Below are 16,320 nucleotides of genomic sequence, written 5' to 3' on the forward strand. Positions count from 1 at the left end.
AGGCTGCTATGTGTATGCTATGTGTATGCTATGCTGGAACGGTCAGGATGTACGGCGTTGCGGACAGGGGACCGTCCGCTGGCGGTATGGCAGTGGTGAGGGCGAAACTGCATATCGGGAAATGGGATTGGATGAGAATGGAGAGTTTCGTCCCATTTTTGTAAAGTGGGAAGAAGAAGCATCCACGCGGTCATTCAGTAAACGAATGACATGAAGAATGCGACGCATGAACGGGCCCTTCAGGACGCTACGGCCAGCGACAGACGAGAAGGGCTTGCGCTCCATTCCTCGAGTGAAGAAAGCAGTAGAGTCCTTCCAATTTTTTGCACAAGATTGAACATGGCAATGACTGAAATTTTAAAGTACATTTGAAAAGGTCGATTGCCTACTTTTGTACCTATTTCCAGTATGATAACTTTGCTATTTGCTGCTGTGTATCTCACAACCTCCCAATGACCTGATTTCAGTTTGGAATTGCTTAAACTTAGTGCCGACTGGATTCAAGGTTCATCATTCGTGCATGTTATGCATCCCATCCTGCTCAAATCCGTTGTAAGTATCGAGATGGTGTTGATAAACACCGGATTTTTAAAAAAAGCCTGGGAGCTGCAAGACGGAAGCGAACAGCTTAACCGCCGAAGCCGTAGAGGGTGCGGCCTTGGCGCTTCAAGGCATAAACGACGTCCATAGCTGTCACAGTCTTGCGGCGAGCATGCTCAGTGTAGGTGACCGAGTCACGAATGACATTCTCGAGGAAGTTCTTGAGCACCGTGCGCGTCTCCTCGTAGATAAGGCCGCTGATGCGCTTCACGCCACCACGACGTGCCAAACGACGAATAGCGGGCTTCGTGATACCCTGAATGTTGTCACGCAGCACCTTACGATGGCGCTTGGCTCCACCCTTCCCCAGGCCCTTGCCACCCTTGCCGCGTCCAGACATGTTAGATTGAATACAGTTAAATACAAATATGAATATCTCTATGAGCCTGGTGAGAAGTTATGAAGGATTTAGGAATGGACGAGCGTACGGGCAAATGACCCGGTGAGCCGACCCGGTCAACTTGATTAAGGTGGCCTGCAGCCTTCGTAATCGCCTTAACTGCAAAGTGTAGCAAGCACTAAGCGCATTTCCTCTATCAAGGAAGGGCGATTGTAAATACCCTTCTTAGCGCTCGCATGCCCGAACTCCACCCACAACCTTGTCATAGTTGTTGTTGTTGTTGTTGTTGTTGTTGTTGATGGGGTGTTACACTGTGGGCGGCTCGCCCGATAAAGGACGAGCACCGGGGGCCCTGACCGGGCCGAAACACAGCGCAGGGATGGGCGCGCGGCTCTACGTCCGTCTGTTTCTCCGCGCGCGCCTCGATCCCTCACTCACGCCAACCGGGACACTCTCCCAGCCCCTGGCTAGGCAACACAGCGGCGCAGAAGACTGCGAACCGATCTATGCGAGAGCCGCACGAAAGGCGCCACTTCGCCTGGCCTGCCTATTCACGCGCTCTCGTCCCTCTTGACCGCCAAAACAAGAGCAAAAAGAAAACACCACCGGGGGCAGGGGCTCTACTCAGGGGGCTCCTCTACACACTCAACAAAAAACAGGGCCCCACGCAGCCAGCAAGGCAAGAGATACACGGAGGACCACGGGCCTGAGACGACACACCACAAAAGCCGAATACGGATGCACAGAGAAGACCAACACAAAGCGAGTACTCGCACACTGGTCCTCGAAGGCCAGCTGTTCAACTACCACGAGCAACGAGCAACGAACACTTCCCGAGGGTGGCCACCACTACCTCGCCGGTCCACTCACAAACGAGGCGAAACTGGTCCGCACGTCAGTCTCCTCCTGGGGGTTGCGGGCTCTCGGGGTTGCGGGCTCTCTGTTGTTGTTGTTGTTGTTGTTGTTGTTACATGGTCGTGGGTGCGTTCCCCGTACCTGCAAACCACCCTAGTACAAGCCGAGGGCTCAAGGGCTGCCAAATCGCCTATAAGCACCATCCTACCTCGCACTTCCAACGAAACAAGTGATGTAGTATACTAACGACAAAAGGGAACGATAGAGTTGCGGTGGGACCATATGCGTTCCAGCATCCTTGCCAGGCGTTCAGGTTCCCACTTCATAGCGTCCTTCATGTGCTCGAAGCCTGGAAAGCCCATATCAGATCTGATTTCGTCGTATGCCGGACAGTCCAGCAAAATGTGTTTCTCATCCTCGATATGGCTATCAGTGCCGCAGCAAGGTCATACTCGCTCCTCCCTAGGTATATAACGCCGTCCCTTACGCGCTCTGTTAGCCGCCAGTGCCCAACAGCAAAGCCTAAACTGCATAAGCTTGCGATTCGCGGAACGCGGGATAAACATTGTGATATGCGGGAGCACCTCCTTCCTGCCCGCTTGCTCGGCCGCCAGACCCATCCAGTGCTTATATTTCGCCATGTGGATTCCTTGTTGCTTGCCGTCTGACGGATACACGTCAGGCTGGACATCTAAACGCGTATGCTTCCAACCTCTCACTAATCGGTCCTTGAACTCCAAAATCACACCTTCTGGCATTGGCTTGTTCATCAGCCACTCCACTCGTTCGTCTACCTCATGTAGCCCTTGCGGGGCCTCTTTCCATACGTAGTGCCCCAAAAAACATAGAAAACGGAGGAGTAGTGTCCCCCATCCGGCCCCTTCGGGGTTGGAGAGGGACTCTGCGACCTCCTGTCGCAAAACGTGGTGTGCCACAGACCCACGCTGTAAACGGACATGGTTTCAAAACCTCACAACCTGCTTGAGAACGTGGTAGTGTAGGGGTAGCTGCGACAGCTCTGCGAACAGGAGGCGGTGTGTTGGTCTGGCAGCTCCTACAATTTGCCGCATGAAAGATATCTGAAGCTGCACTGCTCTGTCCTTTAGGCATGCCTCGAAGGGCCCCTCTGCAAGGTTATTCGCATCACTCCGCTTCCTGAGCCTGTCCGAGACTTCAGCTAGCATAAACGGCCCCCACGCTTGACAACCATACAACAGTATTGCTCGTACCTGCGTATCGAAACACCTCATCCTCACATCTGGGGCGAATAACTTTAGCTTATCTAATTTTGCACTCAACGCGAACATAGCTGCTCTAGCTGTGTCATACAACTGCTGACGGCAGGCCCAGAACTGCCGTTCCGGCCCATACACTAACCCCAGATATCGTGCACTATCCTTAGCCGGTATGGCCTCTCCAGCCAGCCTGAGCTCATCACACGATGCTTGGACAGCACTTCTAGTATCGCTGTCGCTTGCCAAAACGAGGCGTTCACATTTCGACACATTTGGGCGCATCCCAAAATCATCACAGAACATGTCCACAATGTTGAGCAGCTCCCCCATGCGTCCCGGTGCTGTTGCCAGAAGGCTAACGTCATCGGCATAGAGGAGGATGGACACTCGCTCATTTCCAACCTCCGGTGCATCCTCTGGCCGTGCCCCGGTGTTAATACCGTCGTGCATATCGATGACGTCCGCGAGAGTTTCAATGTAGAGCCCAAACAGCTCAGTTGATAATGGACAGCCTTGTTTCACACCCTGTTTTGACTCAAATTCACCTCCAGCCTTACCATTCGTCTTGATGACCATTGTAACTTTATCATACGCTCGCATCAGCGACCGCAGCATGGACCCTTCAACCCCTCTCTCTTGCAAACGAAGCCACATTATCTCCCGCGGCACCTTGTCAAACGCCTTCTCAAAGTCAATTTGCACTATGATTAACGGCCGCTGTCCCCGGTTGGCTGTGCCTAGCAGTAAGGTACTGCTTGGCAAAGAGATGATGTGTAGTACCGAAACCTCTTCTAAAACCCGCTTGGCCTCGGTGCCTAAGTGAGAGCGTCTCCCCTGTGCGAACGAGCCTATCCAGGAGGACCAGCGCGTAACATTTCGCCAAGGCGCCCCCTACTGCTATGCCCCGGTAGTTACTCGGCATGCTGGGGTCCCCCTTCTTGTAAATAGGGGTGAGGACGGTAGTTGTAAACTGCCGTGGGAAGTCCCCAGTCGCCCTGATATGTTCCAGAAGCACGTGCAGTACCGGAACAAGCTGATTCACTTCCCCCCGTCGCCTGCCCCTACCATTACCCGACGCGGAGCCTTCTTCCTCTCGGGGCAAACGCGCATAGCGGTAACATTCCGACGGCGCTACTTCCAAACCTGGTGCCTTACTGTTAGGCAGCCGGTCAACAGCATGTGCGACTTCCTCCAGCGTGAGGGGGGGGTCTAGGATTTCTGCTGCCTTCGCAGTCCTGCCCAAAACCGAGTGGGATGACCGCCATTCCTGCCCCTCTAGGAACTGCCCAATGTTAATGAAGTTCAAAAGCCGGTTCGCACCATCAGGCCCTGTCTCCCCTACACCTGCGTTTAAGAGCCCAGCAAAGTGTTCCCTGAAGACCTCAATATCATCTATCGCACATCGCTCCCTCAACTTCCCTCCTAAAGCCCGCCACAAAGCTCGTTGATCTTGCCGACGTTTGGCCACAAAATCTCTCATCCTATCCTCCTCATATGCCGCCTTTGCGTGTCTTTTTGCCCAGTTATAATCCGTCCGCGCATGGCGGAAAGCCTCCCATTCCGGACCCGATTTATTACTCACCCGGCCTGGACCCAGTTGGGCTCTACTCTCCAACATGCGTTGCCGTGTTTGTTGACATTCCCGGTTCCACCAAACCGTATCCCCACCTGCCGTCATGCCGGTAGGTCGGTGGGTATCGAAGGCCCTCACCAGGACTTTGTACAGGGCACCTCCAATGCGTTCGACAGCTTGTGTGGTGTTGCAAACTCCCCTCTGCAGGTCCTCGGCCACTTGGCTTAAGGCATTCATAGTAGGGGACCCCCCCTCAAAATATTCCGCATAATCCTGGTATCGTGCAATATCAAACTCCACCCGGGCTTTCCAGCCTTTACCTACACCTGCTTTCGTCATCCACTGTAACATTAAGAACAAGCGTCAAAGGACGGTGGTCGGTGGGCTCCCATCCATCCAACTCGATCAGGTTTCCTACCCTCAGAAAGGTGGCGTACTGCTGAAGCACACGCGGAGTCGCTATGAATAAATCGATCATACTACCGCCTGCCTCCCCCTTAGGGAAAGTTAGGCGGCCTTCTGGGTCCCCTCTCATCCGGCCGTTCATCACGAGCAGTCCCTCGGATCTGCAGAGTGCCCCAAGCTGGGCACCAAAGAAATTGCAAACTTGGTCCTGGCGCTTTCGATTTCCGAGTCCATCATAATTCTGGTAGTCCCTCAGTCCTTCAAAACCCATGACCTCGCATACAGCCTGCGACTGCTCTAAATCCGGGATGTCGTTCACGTAAGCAGGTAGGTCCATCGGGATAGCACGGTTTCGCTCATGCTGTGCTCCAGACAGACGTGCGTTAAGGTCCCCGGCTATCAGTACGTCCTCATCGCCAAGCCTGAGTTCCGTTAGTGACTGTTGGATCCTGGTAAAAACGGCTTTTGCTGCTGCAGTGCGCTGTGATACGGTGCCTCCACCATCCGGGTAGACCCTGGACGTCTCTGGTGCGAGGTAGCAGGCTCCCATCAGGAGACTACTACCTGTAGAAAGGCTAACGCGTGCCCAAATGACCTCGCACCCTGGCAGCTGGTTGTCCTTGTGCACTACCGTAATACCCCTCGTGAGTGACTCCCGTACATACAGCACGACGCCTCCATAATCGGCCCTCAGGGCTTCCTTTGACCTCTCCACCCGGAAAATACGGAACCCTTCCAAAGCTATGTCTTTCTCCTCAATAGTGTCTTTCAAATGTGCCTCAGCTATAACAACAATATCATGACTCGTGACGAACGACCTAATTCCTGCCTGGTTGAGCTTGAAAACTCCCGCCTCCAATAGCCCATGAACATTCTACAGTAAAATCCGTAGCCCTCGGCTCGCGTGCCCCTAGGTGTCATCCATTTCGTCAGCGTTAGGGAGGTTTGCGAAGCGGTTTGCCCTGTTACCCGCCAGTTGGTCACGTGCCCTGTCGTCCCTTCCCCCACTGCCGCTTCCTCCTTGGCCCACCTGCCCGTTTCGTGTACTTCCCGCCACGAGTCGGAACCCTTCCGCGTCGACGCCCCTGCTATCCGGCCCTTGTACTCGTGGATCGCGTCCGGCTGGCGGTCTGTAGCTCGCTCGCTCCAGAGTGCCTGGTGAAGCCGTGTACGTGAGTCCAATGGTGCCCTCGGTTCACAGCTGTTTCGGGGGTTTTGCCTTCACAGCGCTGAGTGTGGTCTCGGGTGGTATCTTACTTTTGTTGTTCCCAATGAGCGCCAGCTCATGCCCGGGTGGGATTGGTTCGGGAGGTGGTGGAGGAGGGGCTCTGGCGGTCGGGTCCCTTGTCATAGGACCGCTGGACGCCCTTCGCAGAGAGCGCTGACTGCTTTTCGTATCGTCATCCCGGCAACCTTCCCTCTTGGTAGAACTACGCACTTGGCGACCGTTATCACTAGGGTTGGCACTCATCTAAAGTCGTTTTTCTAATCTAATTATTTCTCTTGAGAATCTCAATGAGAATTTAGAAGGTATTTTTTGACACTTGAGGAGACGGTTGGGTCGTTATCTAATGTACGGCACTATAATTCTTTATAAATCTTTAGAAGCCATATATTTGCTTACTAGACACTCAGAACAAAATTGAATACCGAAAATGGCAGACACTAGCACTGCCCCAAACCAGGGGCAGAGCCAGGAGTCCAAAGATAACAAACCGAGAGAGTACACGTATGCCAAGAAGAAGTATTCGATTCAGGCATATTATGAGAAGCTGCAAGAGGTGAAGAGGAGGAATTGTGCCGACTGGTGGAAGTTCTTCCTCGTTCTGTTGCTCGAGAACGAGGTCAGGATCGAGTGCACGCTTTTGGACGGTGCATATGGCGGATTCGTATCCGGCCCTGGCCTTCGTGGCCAACCGCGTCCTCCGCATGCACGCAACCACCTGCGCATCAGAGCGCAACTGGTCGCTGTGGGGCAACCTGTTCCACAAGGCCCGCAACCGCCTGGGGCAGATGCGTGCGATGAAGCTCATCTTCATCCGCCAGAACGACAGCTACGCGGCCAAGCGCAACGCCCTGTCGGATGAGGAGGTGGTGATGCAGCTGCTGGCCGGGGATGAGGAGGAGTGAAGTAGCTAGGGATTTAAGTTGTTCGGTCGGCATTGGTAGCAGTCTATGTCTGCTGAAGTTGGCCAGCATGAGATCTTGATGGCATACCATGTCGGCTTTTGTGCATTGCCAGGGCTTAGGAATGATGATTTGGGCCCTGATTCGTTGAAACCTTAACCCTTAGGATATGGAGTTAAAGAAGCATCAAAGGGATAAGCGCCTGTGACGTGTACTCGACCGTCCAGTGCGCCCTCGCATGCTTTGACCCATGGGTCAATACTGCGGCGGAGTATAATGGCTTGTTTCTGTCGTGCAATTGTGCTTCGCAACGTCCCAAAACTTAATTATTATAACAAATATACCATACAGAATCATCCTACAAAGTTTCAGAGCCAGTCATGCATTTCCCAGAAAGCTGCCAAAACTTGAGATTAGAATCTAACCCATTCTATTGAGATCTAATGAGATCTCAATAGATTGAGATGAGAAGACTTTTCTTTCTAAACCTAGGGGATACCCTAGTTATCACCGAGTCTCTGAGCCCCCCCTTAAGGCTCCTGCTTCCCGTCACTATTCGTCAGATTGCGCGCGCCCCGGACGCGACGCCTGGAACGTCAGTTGCCTCCAGGGTAACCGTTTCCCGTGCCGAGTGTTCCTTGCGTACAGCTGCATACCACTTCATGCTATTCGTCACATGAATGCACATTACAAATGCAATACAAAAAACAAATACACGTGCCTTAACTGGATTCCCCTGGTCGTTGTCAAACTGCTGATCCGGGAGAATGTGCATTGCTGCTACAACAGCCTAAGACCTACTTGATAGGTCCGCGAAACCCTGGATTCCATGACCAAGAAGCCTGCGCTTCTAGCGCCAAGAGGCTTACTTGGGGGAGCTGCTCGTGTGAACCTATGTGGCATCAACATCTAAAGCGTCACAATTGCGTCGAATATCCCAGCTTGCATGCTGCATTCATTCTTGAGCGCGAACTGGGCTAAATGATACCGCTGGGTTATCCAAGCTTAAATGTTAAGAGCTACAACGTGAATAGCTGGAAGGGGGGTTTTCTACGTGCAGGACAGCGTGATATAACAAGGATGTACAGGGCGCTAACACCGATAACCCAGTAAATTGATGGCTAGATTAGCTCCCTTATGAGGCACGCAACCAGTCTCCGGGGGCTCACGGATCTTCCTCGATTAGTATGAAATGAACCCCAAATACCCATAGCGGAAAGTAGTTGAGTATACAATTGCATGCACGGCCGGATAACGCCGTGGCGGTATGGCTAACCGTTTTAGTCAAAAAACGTTGACCACCAATCATGCCATCAGACATGCCTTGCGCACTGGCTACTGACGCATGCCTAGAATCCCATCGAGGGAAAAGGACACTCGACGACCACCAGGCACACGCCAGCGCCCAAGCTAACCATCGGTGGTGTCCCATCGAATTGCACCGCTCCTACAACTGTACTGATTCTTAAACGAAATAGACTTGCGGCAGCCCCCTGATGGTATCCGAACGCTGGAACGGAGGGTCCATCTAGTGCTTGTATTCCGCTAACCCGCGTTAGACATATCGCAAATGCTGTCCAATAAATTCCCCCTGGCATTTTTAACCGCCCATCGCTGCTTCAACCGCTCCTCCTCAAATATTCCCTCACGTTAAGATTGCGCGAGGACGCGGCACATTCACGTGCCTTAGGCTCAGCGTTCTCCAGGGAAAGTTCATCGGTTTGTTAACGTAATCATCAGCTAAACACCTGTCGGCCGCGCCAAAACACTAACCTCCGCATGGTACCTAGGTACCCATATCATGACAACAGTACAAGACCCCTATGAAAACTCCTAAACACAACAGCTGCTCTACAAGCCTGCCCGCCAGTACTTCAGGCCACATGCTGCACCCCGCCATGGGCATGTGCACTAAACATGCAACTGTCCAAGGCACATAGCACGGAACCGCGAAGCCGCTACACTGACACTAGACCTACACCCTAGCAGCCCGGTGGTTTCTCCAGCGACCCCCTTCGGTGGTGTCGAGGAACACCGTGCAAACAATACATTTGAGTACATAAGCAGGGTTGCAACCCGTGCATCTACGACGCAGTGAACTTGGTGACAGCCTTGGTACCTTCCGATACCGCGTGCTTGGCCAGCTCGCCCGGCAGCACCAAGCGCACCGCCGTCTGAATCTCGCGTGACGTCACAGTGGGCTTCTTATTGTAGCGGCTCAGGCGTGAAGCCTCCGTGGCGACCTTCTCGAAGATATCGTTGATGAAACTGTTCATAATGCTCATGGCCTTGGAGCTGATGCCCGTGTCGGGGTGTACCTGCTTCAGGACCTTGTAGATGTAGAGCTTATAAGTTTCACTCTTTGCCACCTTGGCCTTCTTTTTGCCCTTCTTCTCGACCTCCTCGCCAGCCCCGGAGTCCTTGGCGGCCTTCTTCCCTGCCGCCTTCTTTTCCTTCTTGGGCTTAGCGTCCGCCTTGCCCTCAGAAACAGGCTCTGCCTTTAGCTCTGAGGGGTCCGGTTTTGCCTCAGCGCCAGCAGCATCAGCTTTCTTTCCCTTAGGAGCCATGACGAGATCTGAGAAACTCGAGGACTACTGCAAGAATAGTGTTTTCACAACCCTTGAGAAGACAGCGCTAATGGTATGGCGCTATACAAAATTGATGTATGTAAGGCGTGTGCCTTTGCATGTTCAGGTGGTTGGTCGCAAGGCCGTACAAACGGCACGTCCGTTTTTGCCATTCCCCCAATCGCTAATCTTGTTCCGTGTTATTGTATAATTGCACAGAATGTGAATACTCCATTCCTTCATGCTGAAGCTGAAAAACGTTTGTAAAAGTAAATCTCACACACTATTGCTTGCCTGCGCTCGGCAGGATCTTGGCGAAGGCAAGGGTAAGGCTACTGGCACGTAGGCCGTGAATCTCAGCGCAAAACCTGATCTATAACTCCCTATCGTCCACACTGGCCTCATCTGAAGTAGCATATATGTCTGCTTGGCCATCCGCAACGATGAGGAGCTGGGCAGTGCACCGCCCGCGCCTTTCCAACACCATTGTCGCTGTTTAACAGGCACGTATAACAATCCGGACCAAGCTTACCCGTGCAGTATCCCTCCCGAAGACTGGGTTACCAACGAGGACGTGCCACTCCTCATCTAGCACTCCGTGTAAAGGCAGCGTGAAACACTAGCACAAGCCAGCGCTATTCATTTGCTACTTCTGTAACCGTCCCCTCGGAACAAAAGGCGGCAGCCTTGCCTACTTCCTGGCCACAAGGTTTCATGTTTTACCGCGGGACTCGGTCCCGTCGCACGTGGATTTATCCCTCTTGCTGGCTTATCATTCCCACGTTTGACGGATATGCCAGGCTGGCAGGATGGGAAGGCCTTTTCCACGATATTAGTTTCTCACTACAGGCTAAGGGATCGTCGTCAACGGGCAGTCTATTCCCTCCTCCACCCAGAGCCCCTTCTTGAAATCCTGTCCCGTCCGTTTTCTTAACGTCCTGTCCGGGCATGTGGGAAGAGTTCGTTGCTCCGTGTCCGTGTTTTTGCGTCTCTTGGTCGCGAATCTTTCTCAGGCTTGTAGAACAGGTCCACGCACGCAGCGCAGCCCGGGGCATATCCGTGTACAACGCGCTTGCGGGTCGCGTGCTGCGGCGTGCTCTGGTCACAACAAGGCCCAGTGACGGTTCACGAGAGGGGCTCTCCCTTCGCGAGGGCCCACGGGTCTCATGCACCATCGCAAGGGACAATGAAGGAATATCCTCAGCACCATAAACGCATGTAAATGTGCTATATTAGTAGGGTCGTAGAATTACTGCGGAAAAGCAATGCGGTGGCCCTTAATAGCAAGAAACATGGCCTGTCCTTGTCAGCTGCCTATCTTTATCGGTAGTGACTCGGAAGGGTGACATCGGCGCGTTCATATTTGGAACAATACACATTTCCTCCTGTGTCACGTGAGCCCCGCAAACATTCCCGCTTCACACTCGCGTGCGGCGTGCTGCGAGTTATGCAGGTCGTACAACTGCCGCGGCCGCGAGCCCTTGACTGCGAGTCTTCCGCCTATGGCCTGCCCTCTACAGGCAGCATCGCCTGTCGAGGTCTTCCTTTCGATAGGAATAAAGCCGGTTTCACAGCCGAATGCTAAAGTAGGCCGGTTGCAGACATTCTAGTGCGGCTGGTTCCGGTTAGCTGACAGGTAGCCAACCGTCACAGACGACGCCAAAGAAACCCGTCATAATTAAGGAGATGTCCTCATGATACATCAACGTGTGCTTATCAGGGTTTGCCATTAAATGCTTGGCGATTGTTCTGCGGAATCAGTTGAATCGCTGTACGGGCGAGGACTCGCGTAAGCGAAACTCGAAAGCAACATTCGCAGGTTGTGAACTAGTTTCTATCAAAGAGCGCTTGCGTGTATACTCCAAACGTGTTTGGCATTAGAAGGTTGTAATCTTCTGCATGCGCGGGTAGATCTCCATGGACATTGACAAACCCGAGGACGTGCCAAAGGCCAATGGCGCAGCGGAGTCAGCTGCCCTGGCTCCAGCAACAAGTGTGGAAGACAAGTTGAAATCTGTCGTGGCGCTTGTGGAAAAGTCCGTTAAAGCCAAGGACACCCGGCTATTGATCGGCAGGCTTCTTCGCCAAACAGCAAGTGTGCGGAAGCAGCTTACAGCATCGAATGTAAAATGCTTCTTGCAGCAGATGCTGCCGGCAGAGTTGGAGTCGCGCACTTTTCTGTGTTCGCACGTTGAGCAGGTAAGGTCTTCATTCCGGTTGGCCTCCCCCGCCATCCGGCAGAACAGCAATCTTTATGGGTCACCAAGCTCTGGCCATTTCCATAGGCGGCGGCATCGGGCATGGATGCGGACGAGGCCACCACTTCGGCGCAATGTGAGGTCTCGGCGGTGATCCCCGAGGTGGAGTTCTACGCATATCTCATTGTGTTAATCTTCCTCTGTGACACCAATCAGTATCAACTGGTGCGTGGCTGGCCCTGTGCTTAGCAAGCTTGGCCCGCAGGGCGGGGCAGGAGAGCAGGGGGACGCTCGGGGGCCGTGGGGCGGACAGCGCCTTACGTCTTTATCATTTGCTCGTGTTTTGGCTAATCTTGTCCCAAGTTACCTATCCCAAAGTGCTTTGCACTCATCGTTTCAAAGCCCGGGGGGGTGTCGGTCGGCATTTGCACGGCAAATTGACAACCCGTGTCGCACGCATGCGTATTCGATACCGATGCAGGGTATGTGCGGTATTTGAGGGAATGGGGTCAGGGCTTCCGCGGTCAGGGCTTTGCTGATCAATTGTGCTCTCTGACAGGCACGCAGCGTCGCGGACCACGCTGTAACGCGGCTCGCTCAGTTCAACCGCCGAACGCTTGATGTGATAGCGGCACGCATATACTTTTACTACGGGCTGAGCTACGAGCAAAGTGCGGACCTATCGAGCATCCGTAGGTAAGTATGCTTGCAGGCTATGAACGCTGTTTCCCGCTGCTAAATAGCTTCCTGAAGGGTAGTCCTGGGCAGCAGCAAATAAGGAAAACACCCTACGAACCACAGTCATAAAGCATTCCCTCAACCTGCGCCTGCCGCATTTGTACGTACACGCATCTCTGGGGACGTGTGCGTGCAGCGAACCCTTGTGTTGGCCTTGGCAGTCCCGCAGCAAGGAAACCCGTCAGGACTGTGGCTGTTAGGATGCCCAATCCAAGGCAGGGTTTTTTGCGCGCGCGTGTGTGTGTGTGTGTGTGTGTAGTTCCGGTATATGTGTTGTAAGCGGCTGGGGAATAGGATTGGGGATAGTTGTGTGCCACAGGTTGGCCGGTTGATACTGTGACGCCAAGGCCTGCGTTTGTTGTAGGGGAGGGGGTACGAAGGTGGAACCGGCGCGTACTTGCGTGTGGGCATGTGTGTGGACATGTGCAAGGAATTTGACCCAAAAGATAACTGGGGCCCACAGCACGAGGTCTCCAGTGTACGGGCAACGAGCAACGAAGACAGTCGTACGCATCAAGGTTGAGTGCTTGTTTGCTTCTGGCGGCCATGCTACGTTTCATGAATCTAAGTTGCATTCGTACTGCTGGTTTGTTGGTTTCGTGCGCCTGCAGTAAACTCCTGGCGCTGCACCGTACGGCAGTTTTGAGGCACGACGCGATCGGGCAGGAGACGCTCATGAACCTGCTCCTGCGCAACTACCTACACTATAACCTCTATGACCAGGTAGGCCATGGCACCGGGCAAATGGGCACATCGCCTCCTCTTGTGGTGTGGGCGGCATGCACATCTGTACGCATGTCTAGTTCCTTGCTGTGACATGACAAACACAAACGCGCTTTGCTCAGCCATCAGTTGTCCTTCCTTGAGTGAAAACCGGAAAAACGTTTAAGGGTTGGGAATGGGTGTAGCCGTCATCCTCCGCGATTGGTGGGTTTCCCTGAGGCGTCCCCGTTCGGGCTTCCCGGTGGTCCATGCTGCACCACAGGCGGAGAAGTTTCGCAGCAAGGCCCAGAAAGCGGATCAGTTTCGCAGCGGCCAGCAGTACTGCCGCTACCTTTACTACTTGGGTCGCATCCGCACCATCCAGCTGGAGTACACGGAGGCGAAGGACTGCCTACAGCAGGTGGGGCCTCCATAGTACGTGCTTGCACAGCAGTCAATATGGACGGCATTCAATCAGTGTTGGTTGGATTGGATGGACGCAGCTGATCTGGGTCAAGGCTGATCTGAGTCGTGGGCTGGGTGGGCAGTGCGGACGATTTGGGTCGGGCGGTGCATGAAAGAAATGATGTGGGTCATTAGCGGAGAGCAGCTTCAATGCGTTCGTCGTTGTGGGCCGCGTTCAGGGGGAGCAAAGCTTGAGGTTTCCCTTTTTATTTTGAAGAGGGGGGAATCCAAAGGGGGTCCGGAGGGGGTGGGTGGGATGAAAAGCTATACGCAGAGCAGCGGGACAGGGCTGCTAGTTAAACTACGTTGGAGTAGCCCTAACGTATTTGATGCGTGCGCTCTGGCCTGGGGTTTCACCGAGAGGCTAACACCGTTTCGCAATACCCAGACCTGGAACTCAGCTCATGGCACGATCTGCTCCGCAGCAGCTTCCCTCCTGGAACCCAGATAGAGCACCCAACGTAAGCCGTTTCACACACCTCGCAGCGCATTGCCCTGCCGCGCGTCCCTAAAGCCTCGTCCTGCTTCAGGAAGCATACTTCACTCTTCCATTCATCCTAAATCATCCGTTCTTACGCGGACTCTGCCTCTTTCCCCTTCCTCTCCATTCAATGCATACGGGCGCTCCTTGTGCGTGCGGCTGCTTACACGTTAAACCTTTCATGCGACGCAACCTACGTGAAGGCCCTTCGCCGCGCGCCTAGCATCGCGCACGGCTTTCGTATCACCGTGTCTAAATGGCTCATCCTGGTTCGGCTGCTGCTGGGCGAGATCCCGGACCGCCAGGAGTTCGCGCAGCCGGGCATGTCGGCGGCGCTGCAGCCATACTTTGAGCTGACTCAGAGCGTCAAGGCGGGCGACACGCTGGCGTTTAAGCAGGTGGGCTCCAGGCTCAGGACGGGTCCGCAGTCAGGCTGGGGCCACGGTGATGCTTGTGATTCTAGTTAGTTGGGCCTTTCGGCGACCAGGACTAGAGATCCACCGGGTTCTGGTCGAGATATTGAAGACTGATATCCCGCCGTTCGCGTTGGTCGCTGAGCCGAACGGCGGATGGTGGGCGCCCTGGAGGAGGAAGCGAGGACCGCCTCTGTGCAACAATTGAAGCGCCTCCGCGCCACTTGCATGATGACAGCCGGGGAGCCAGATAGCTAGAGCGGGCGGAACGGTGCGGCCTAGCAACAGCAGAGCATTAACAGCTGCGGTGGAATGTATGGATGTGGGTATTTTCGCTGCACAGCTCCTGGGATCTGCCGCACTTGCCCGACCCGCGCCAGGTGACGGAGCGCTTCAGCTCCGTATTCCTGGCGGACCGCACGCACAACCTCATCACACGGCTGCACCAGAACGTCATCCGGATCGGCCTCCGCCGCATGAACCTGGCATACAGCCGCATCAGCCTGGCGGAGATTGCCGCCAAGCTGCACCTGGTCAGCGCGGAGGACGCAGGTAAGTGCGTGCAGAATGACGAGGCGTTTACGTTGGAGGGGAAGGGGTGGGCTTGCCAGTCACGTGGGTGCGAAGGCTCACGGTAGCTCCAGCTCTCGTCACGGTTCTTGCCCTTAACCAGTGTTCTACTGTTTTTTCAGAGCTTTACCTAACGACGTATGAAGTAATGTTAGAAGCAGCTGTGCTGGCTTAAGTTACCTCTGTGACGACCAGTTGGCATGACACAATACGCTGTGACACAATGCGTGTGGATGAGTGGTTCTTCCTGCCCACCAAGGCTTGGGAGTTGGTGAAAACTGTGGGTGCAGAGTACATCGTGGCCAAGGCCATCCGGGACGGGGGCATCGATGCGGTCATCGACCACGAAGGGGGCTTCATGGCGAGCCGCGAGCGGGTGGATGTGTATTCGACGGCCGAGCCGCAGGCCGCTTTCCACGCGCGCATTGCCTTCTGCCTGGATCTGCACAACGAGGCAATCAAGGCTATGCGTTTCGAGCCAGATGCGCATAGGTGGGTAACAGTGAGGTGGGGAGGTGGGGGAGGCTGGTGGCGGTTGCTTTTGTTCATCCAGGCGTCAGCGGATAGGATCTTTTGGGCCTTCCGTTTGCAGCTTGGCGTCAGGTCAATGATTTGGATTTTCTTCCTTCAAAGGATGGGGTGTCCTATTTGGTTTGGTGAACGCAGGCGCAAGGCGGAGAGCAGCGAGGCACGGCAGGAGCGGCTCGCGGCGGAGCAGGAGTTGGCGAAGGCCCTGGAAGAGGATGACGGGGAGGACTTTTGAACGTGTCACGGGAATGTCAACATGGTGATGCGGCCGGCTGATGTGGACACGAGCGGGAAGCGGCGTGGCCAAAAAGGCTTGTGGTTTTTTCGCACGTTGAACAGTCACCGTGAGACGGTCTTGGCAGATGCCTGGAAGTTTGCCATGGAATGAATTGCGGTGCGGCACCGAGAGATGCATTATGCGTCATGCAGCGTGTACGGCGGTGTCAAGCCCCCAATTATGTAACGTCTAACGTGTACCATACATTACAATCTTGTGGAATTTGCCAAGAATATTTTAACAGTC

At 54.2% G+C, this 16,320-nt stretch overlaps 5 protein-coding genes across 5 annotated transcripts; 2 read left to right on the plus strand and 3 right to left on the minus strand.

Moving 5' to 3' along the window:
- Window positions 1-628: 628 nt before the first annotated feature.
- On the minus strand, window positions 629-940 carry hstH4-12 (histone H4; the record flags this gene model as incomplete). The annotated part of the gene is made up of 1 exon (XM_002946165.1): window positions 629-940. One exon carries the CDS (start codon window positions 938-940, stop codon window positions 629-631), a length of 312 nt encoding a protein of 103 aa, XP_002946211.1.
- A 3,668-nt stretch (window positions 941-4,608) lies between these two features.
- On the minus strand, window positions 4,609-6,479 carry VOLCADRAFT_86251 (uncharacterized protein; the record flags this gene model as incomplete). The annotated part of the gene is made up of 5 exons (XM_002946166.1): window positions 4,609-4,698; window positions 4,742-4,945; window positions 5,022-5,882; window positions 6,017-6,163; window positions 6,447-6,479. The coding sequence occupies 5 exons, from the start codon at window positions 6,477-6,479 to the stop codon at window positions 4,609-4,611; spliced, it is 1,335 nt and encodes a 444-aa protein (XP_002946212.1).
- A 184-nt stretch (window positions 6,480-6,663) lies between these two features.
- Window positions 6,664-7,476, plus strand: VOLCADRAFT_102810 (uncharacterized protein; the record flags this gene model as incomplete). The annotated part of the gene is made up of 2 exons (XM_002945816.1): window positions 6,664-6,880; window positions 6,963-7,476. 2 exons carry the CDS (start codon window positions 6,664-6,666, stop codon window positions 7,136-7,138), a joined length of 393 nt encoding a protein of 130 aa, XP_002945862.1. The 3' UTR covers window positions 7,139-7,476.
- Window positions 7,477-8,187: 711 nt separating this feature from the next.
- Window positions 8,188-9,763, minus strand: hstH2B-15 (histone H2B). Its single transcript, XM_002946167.1, has one exon. The coding sequence runs from the start codon at window positions 9,700-9,702 to the stop codon at window positions 9,220-9,222; it is 483 nt and encodes a 160-aa protein (XP_002946213.1). The 5' UTR covers window positions 9,703-9,763; the 3' UTR covers window positions 8,188-9,219.
- Window positions 9,764-11,555: 1,792 nt separating this feature from the next.
- On the plus strand, window positions 11,556-16,272 carry rpn3 (26S proteasome regulatory complex). The gene is made up of 9 exons (XM_002945817.1): window positions 11,556-11,901; window positions 11,988-12,125; window positions 12,460-12,596; window positions 13,250-13,361; window positions 13,624-13,761; window positions 14,490-14,684; window positions 15,080-15,251; window positions 15,560-15,761; window positions 15,936-16,272. The coding sequence occupies exons 1-9, from the start codon at window positions 11,620-11,622 to the stop codon at window positions 16,030-16,032; spliced, it is 1,473 nt and encodes a 490-aa protein (XP_002945863.1). The 5' UTR covers window positions 11,556-11,619; the 3' UTR covers window positions 16,033-16,272.
- The last annotated feature ends 48 nt before the right edge of the window (window positions 16,273-16,320 follow it).

This window comes from Volvox carteri, assembly GCF_000143455.1.
Source record: "Volvox carteri f. nagariensis unplaced genomic scaffold VOLCAscaffold_1, whole genome shotgun sequence".
Taxonomy (NCBI): domain Eukaryota; kingdom Viridiplantae; phylum Chlorophyta; class Chlorophyceae; order Chlamydomonadales; family Volvocaceae; genus Volvox; species Volvox carteri.

Bases quoted from the DNA above. Each gene is read 5' to 3' on its own strand.
- rpn3 (XM_002945817.1), top strand. From the start codon at position 11,620: ATGGACATTGACAAACCCGAGGACGTGCCAAAGGCCAATGGCGCAGCG. The intron at 15,252-15,559 runs GTAAGTGCGTGC...CTGTGGGTGCAG, and splicing joins GGTCAGCGCGGAGGACGCAG to AGTACATCGTGGCCAAGGCC. The intron at 15,762-15,935 runs GTGGGTAACAGT...TGGTGAACGCAG, and splicing joins TTCGAGCCAGATGCGCATAG to GCGCAAGGCGGAGAGCAGCG.
- hstH2B-15 (XM_002946167.1), bottom strand. From the start codon at position 9,702: ATGGCTCCTAAGGGAAAGAAAGCTGATGCTGCTGGCGCTGAGGCAAAA.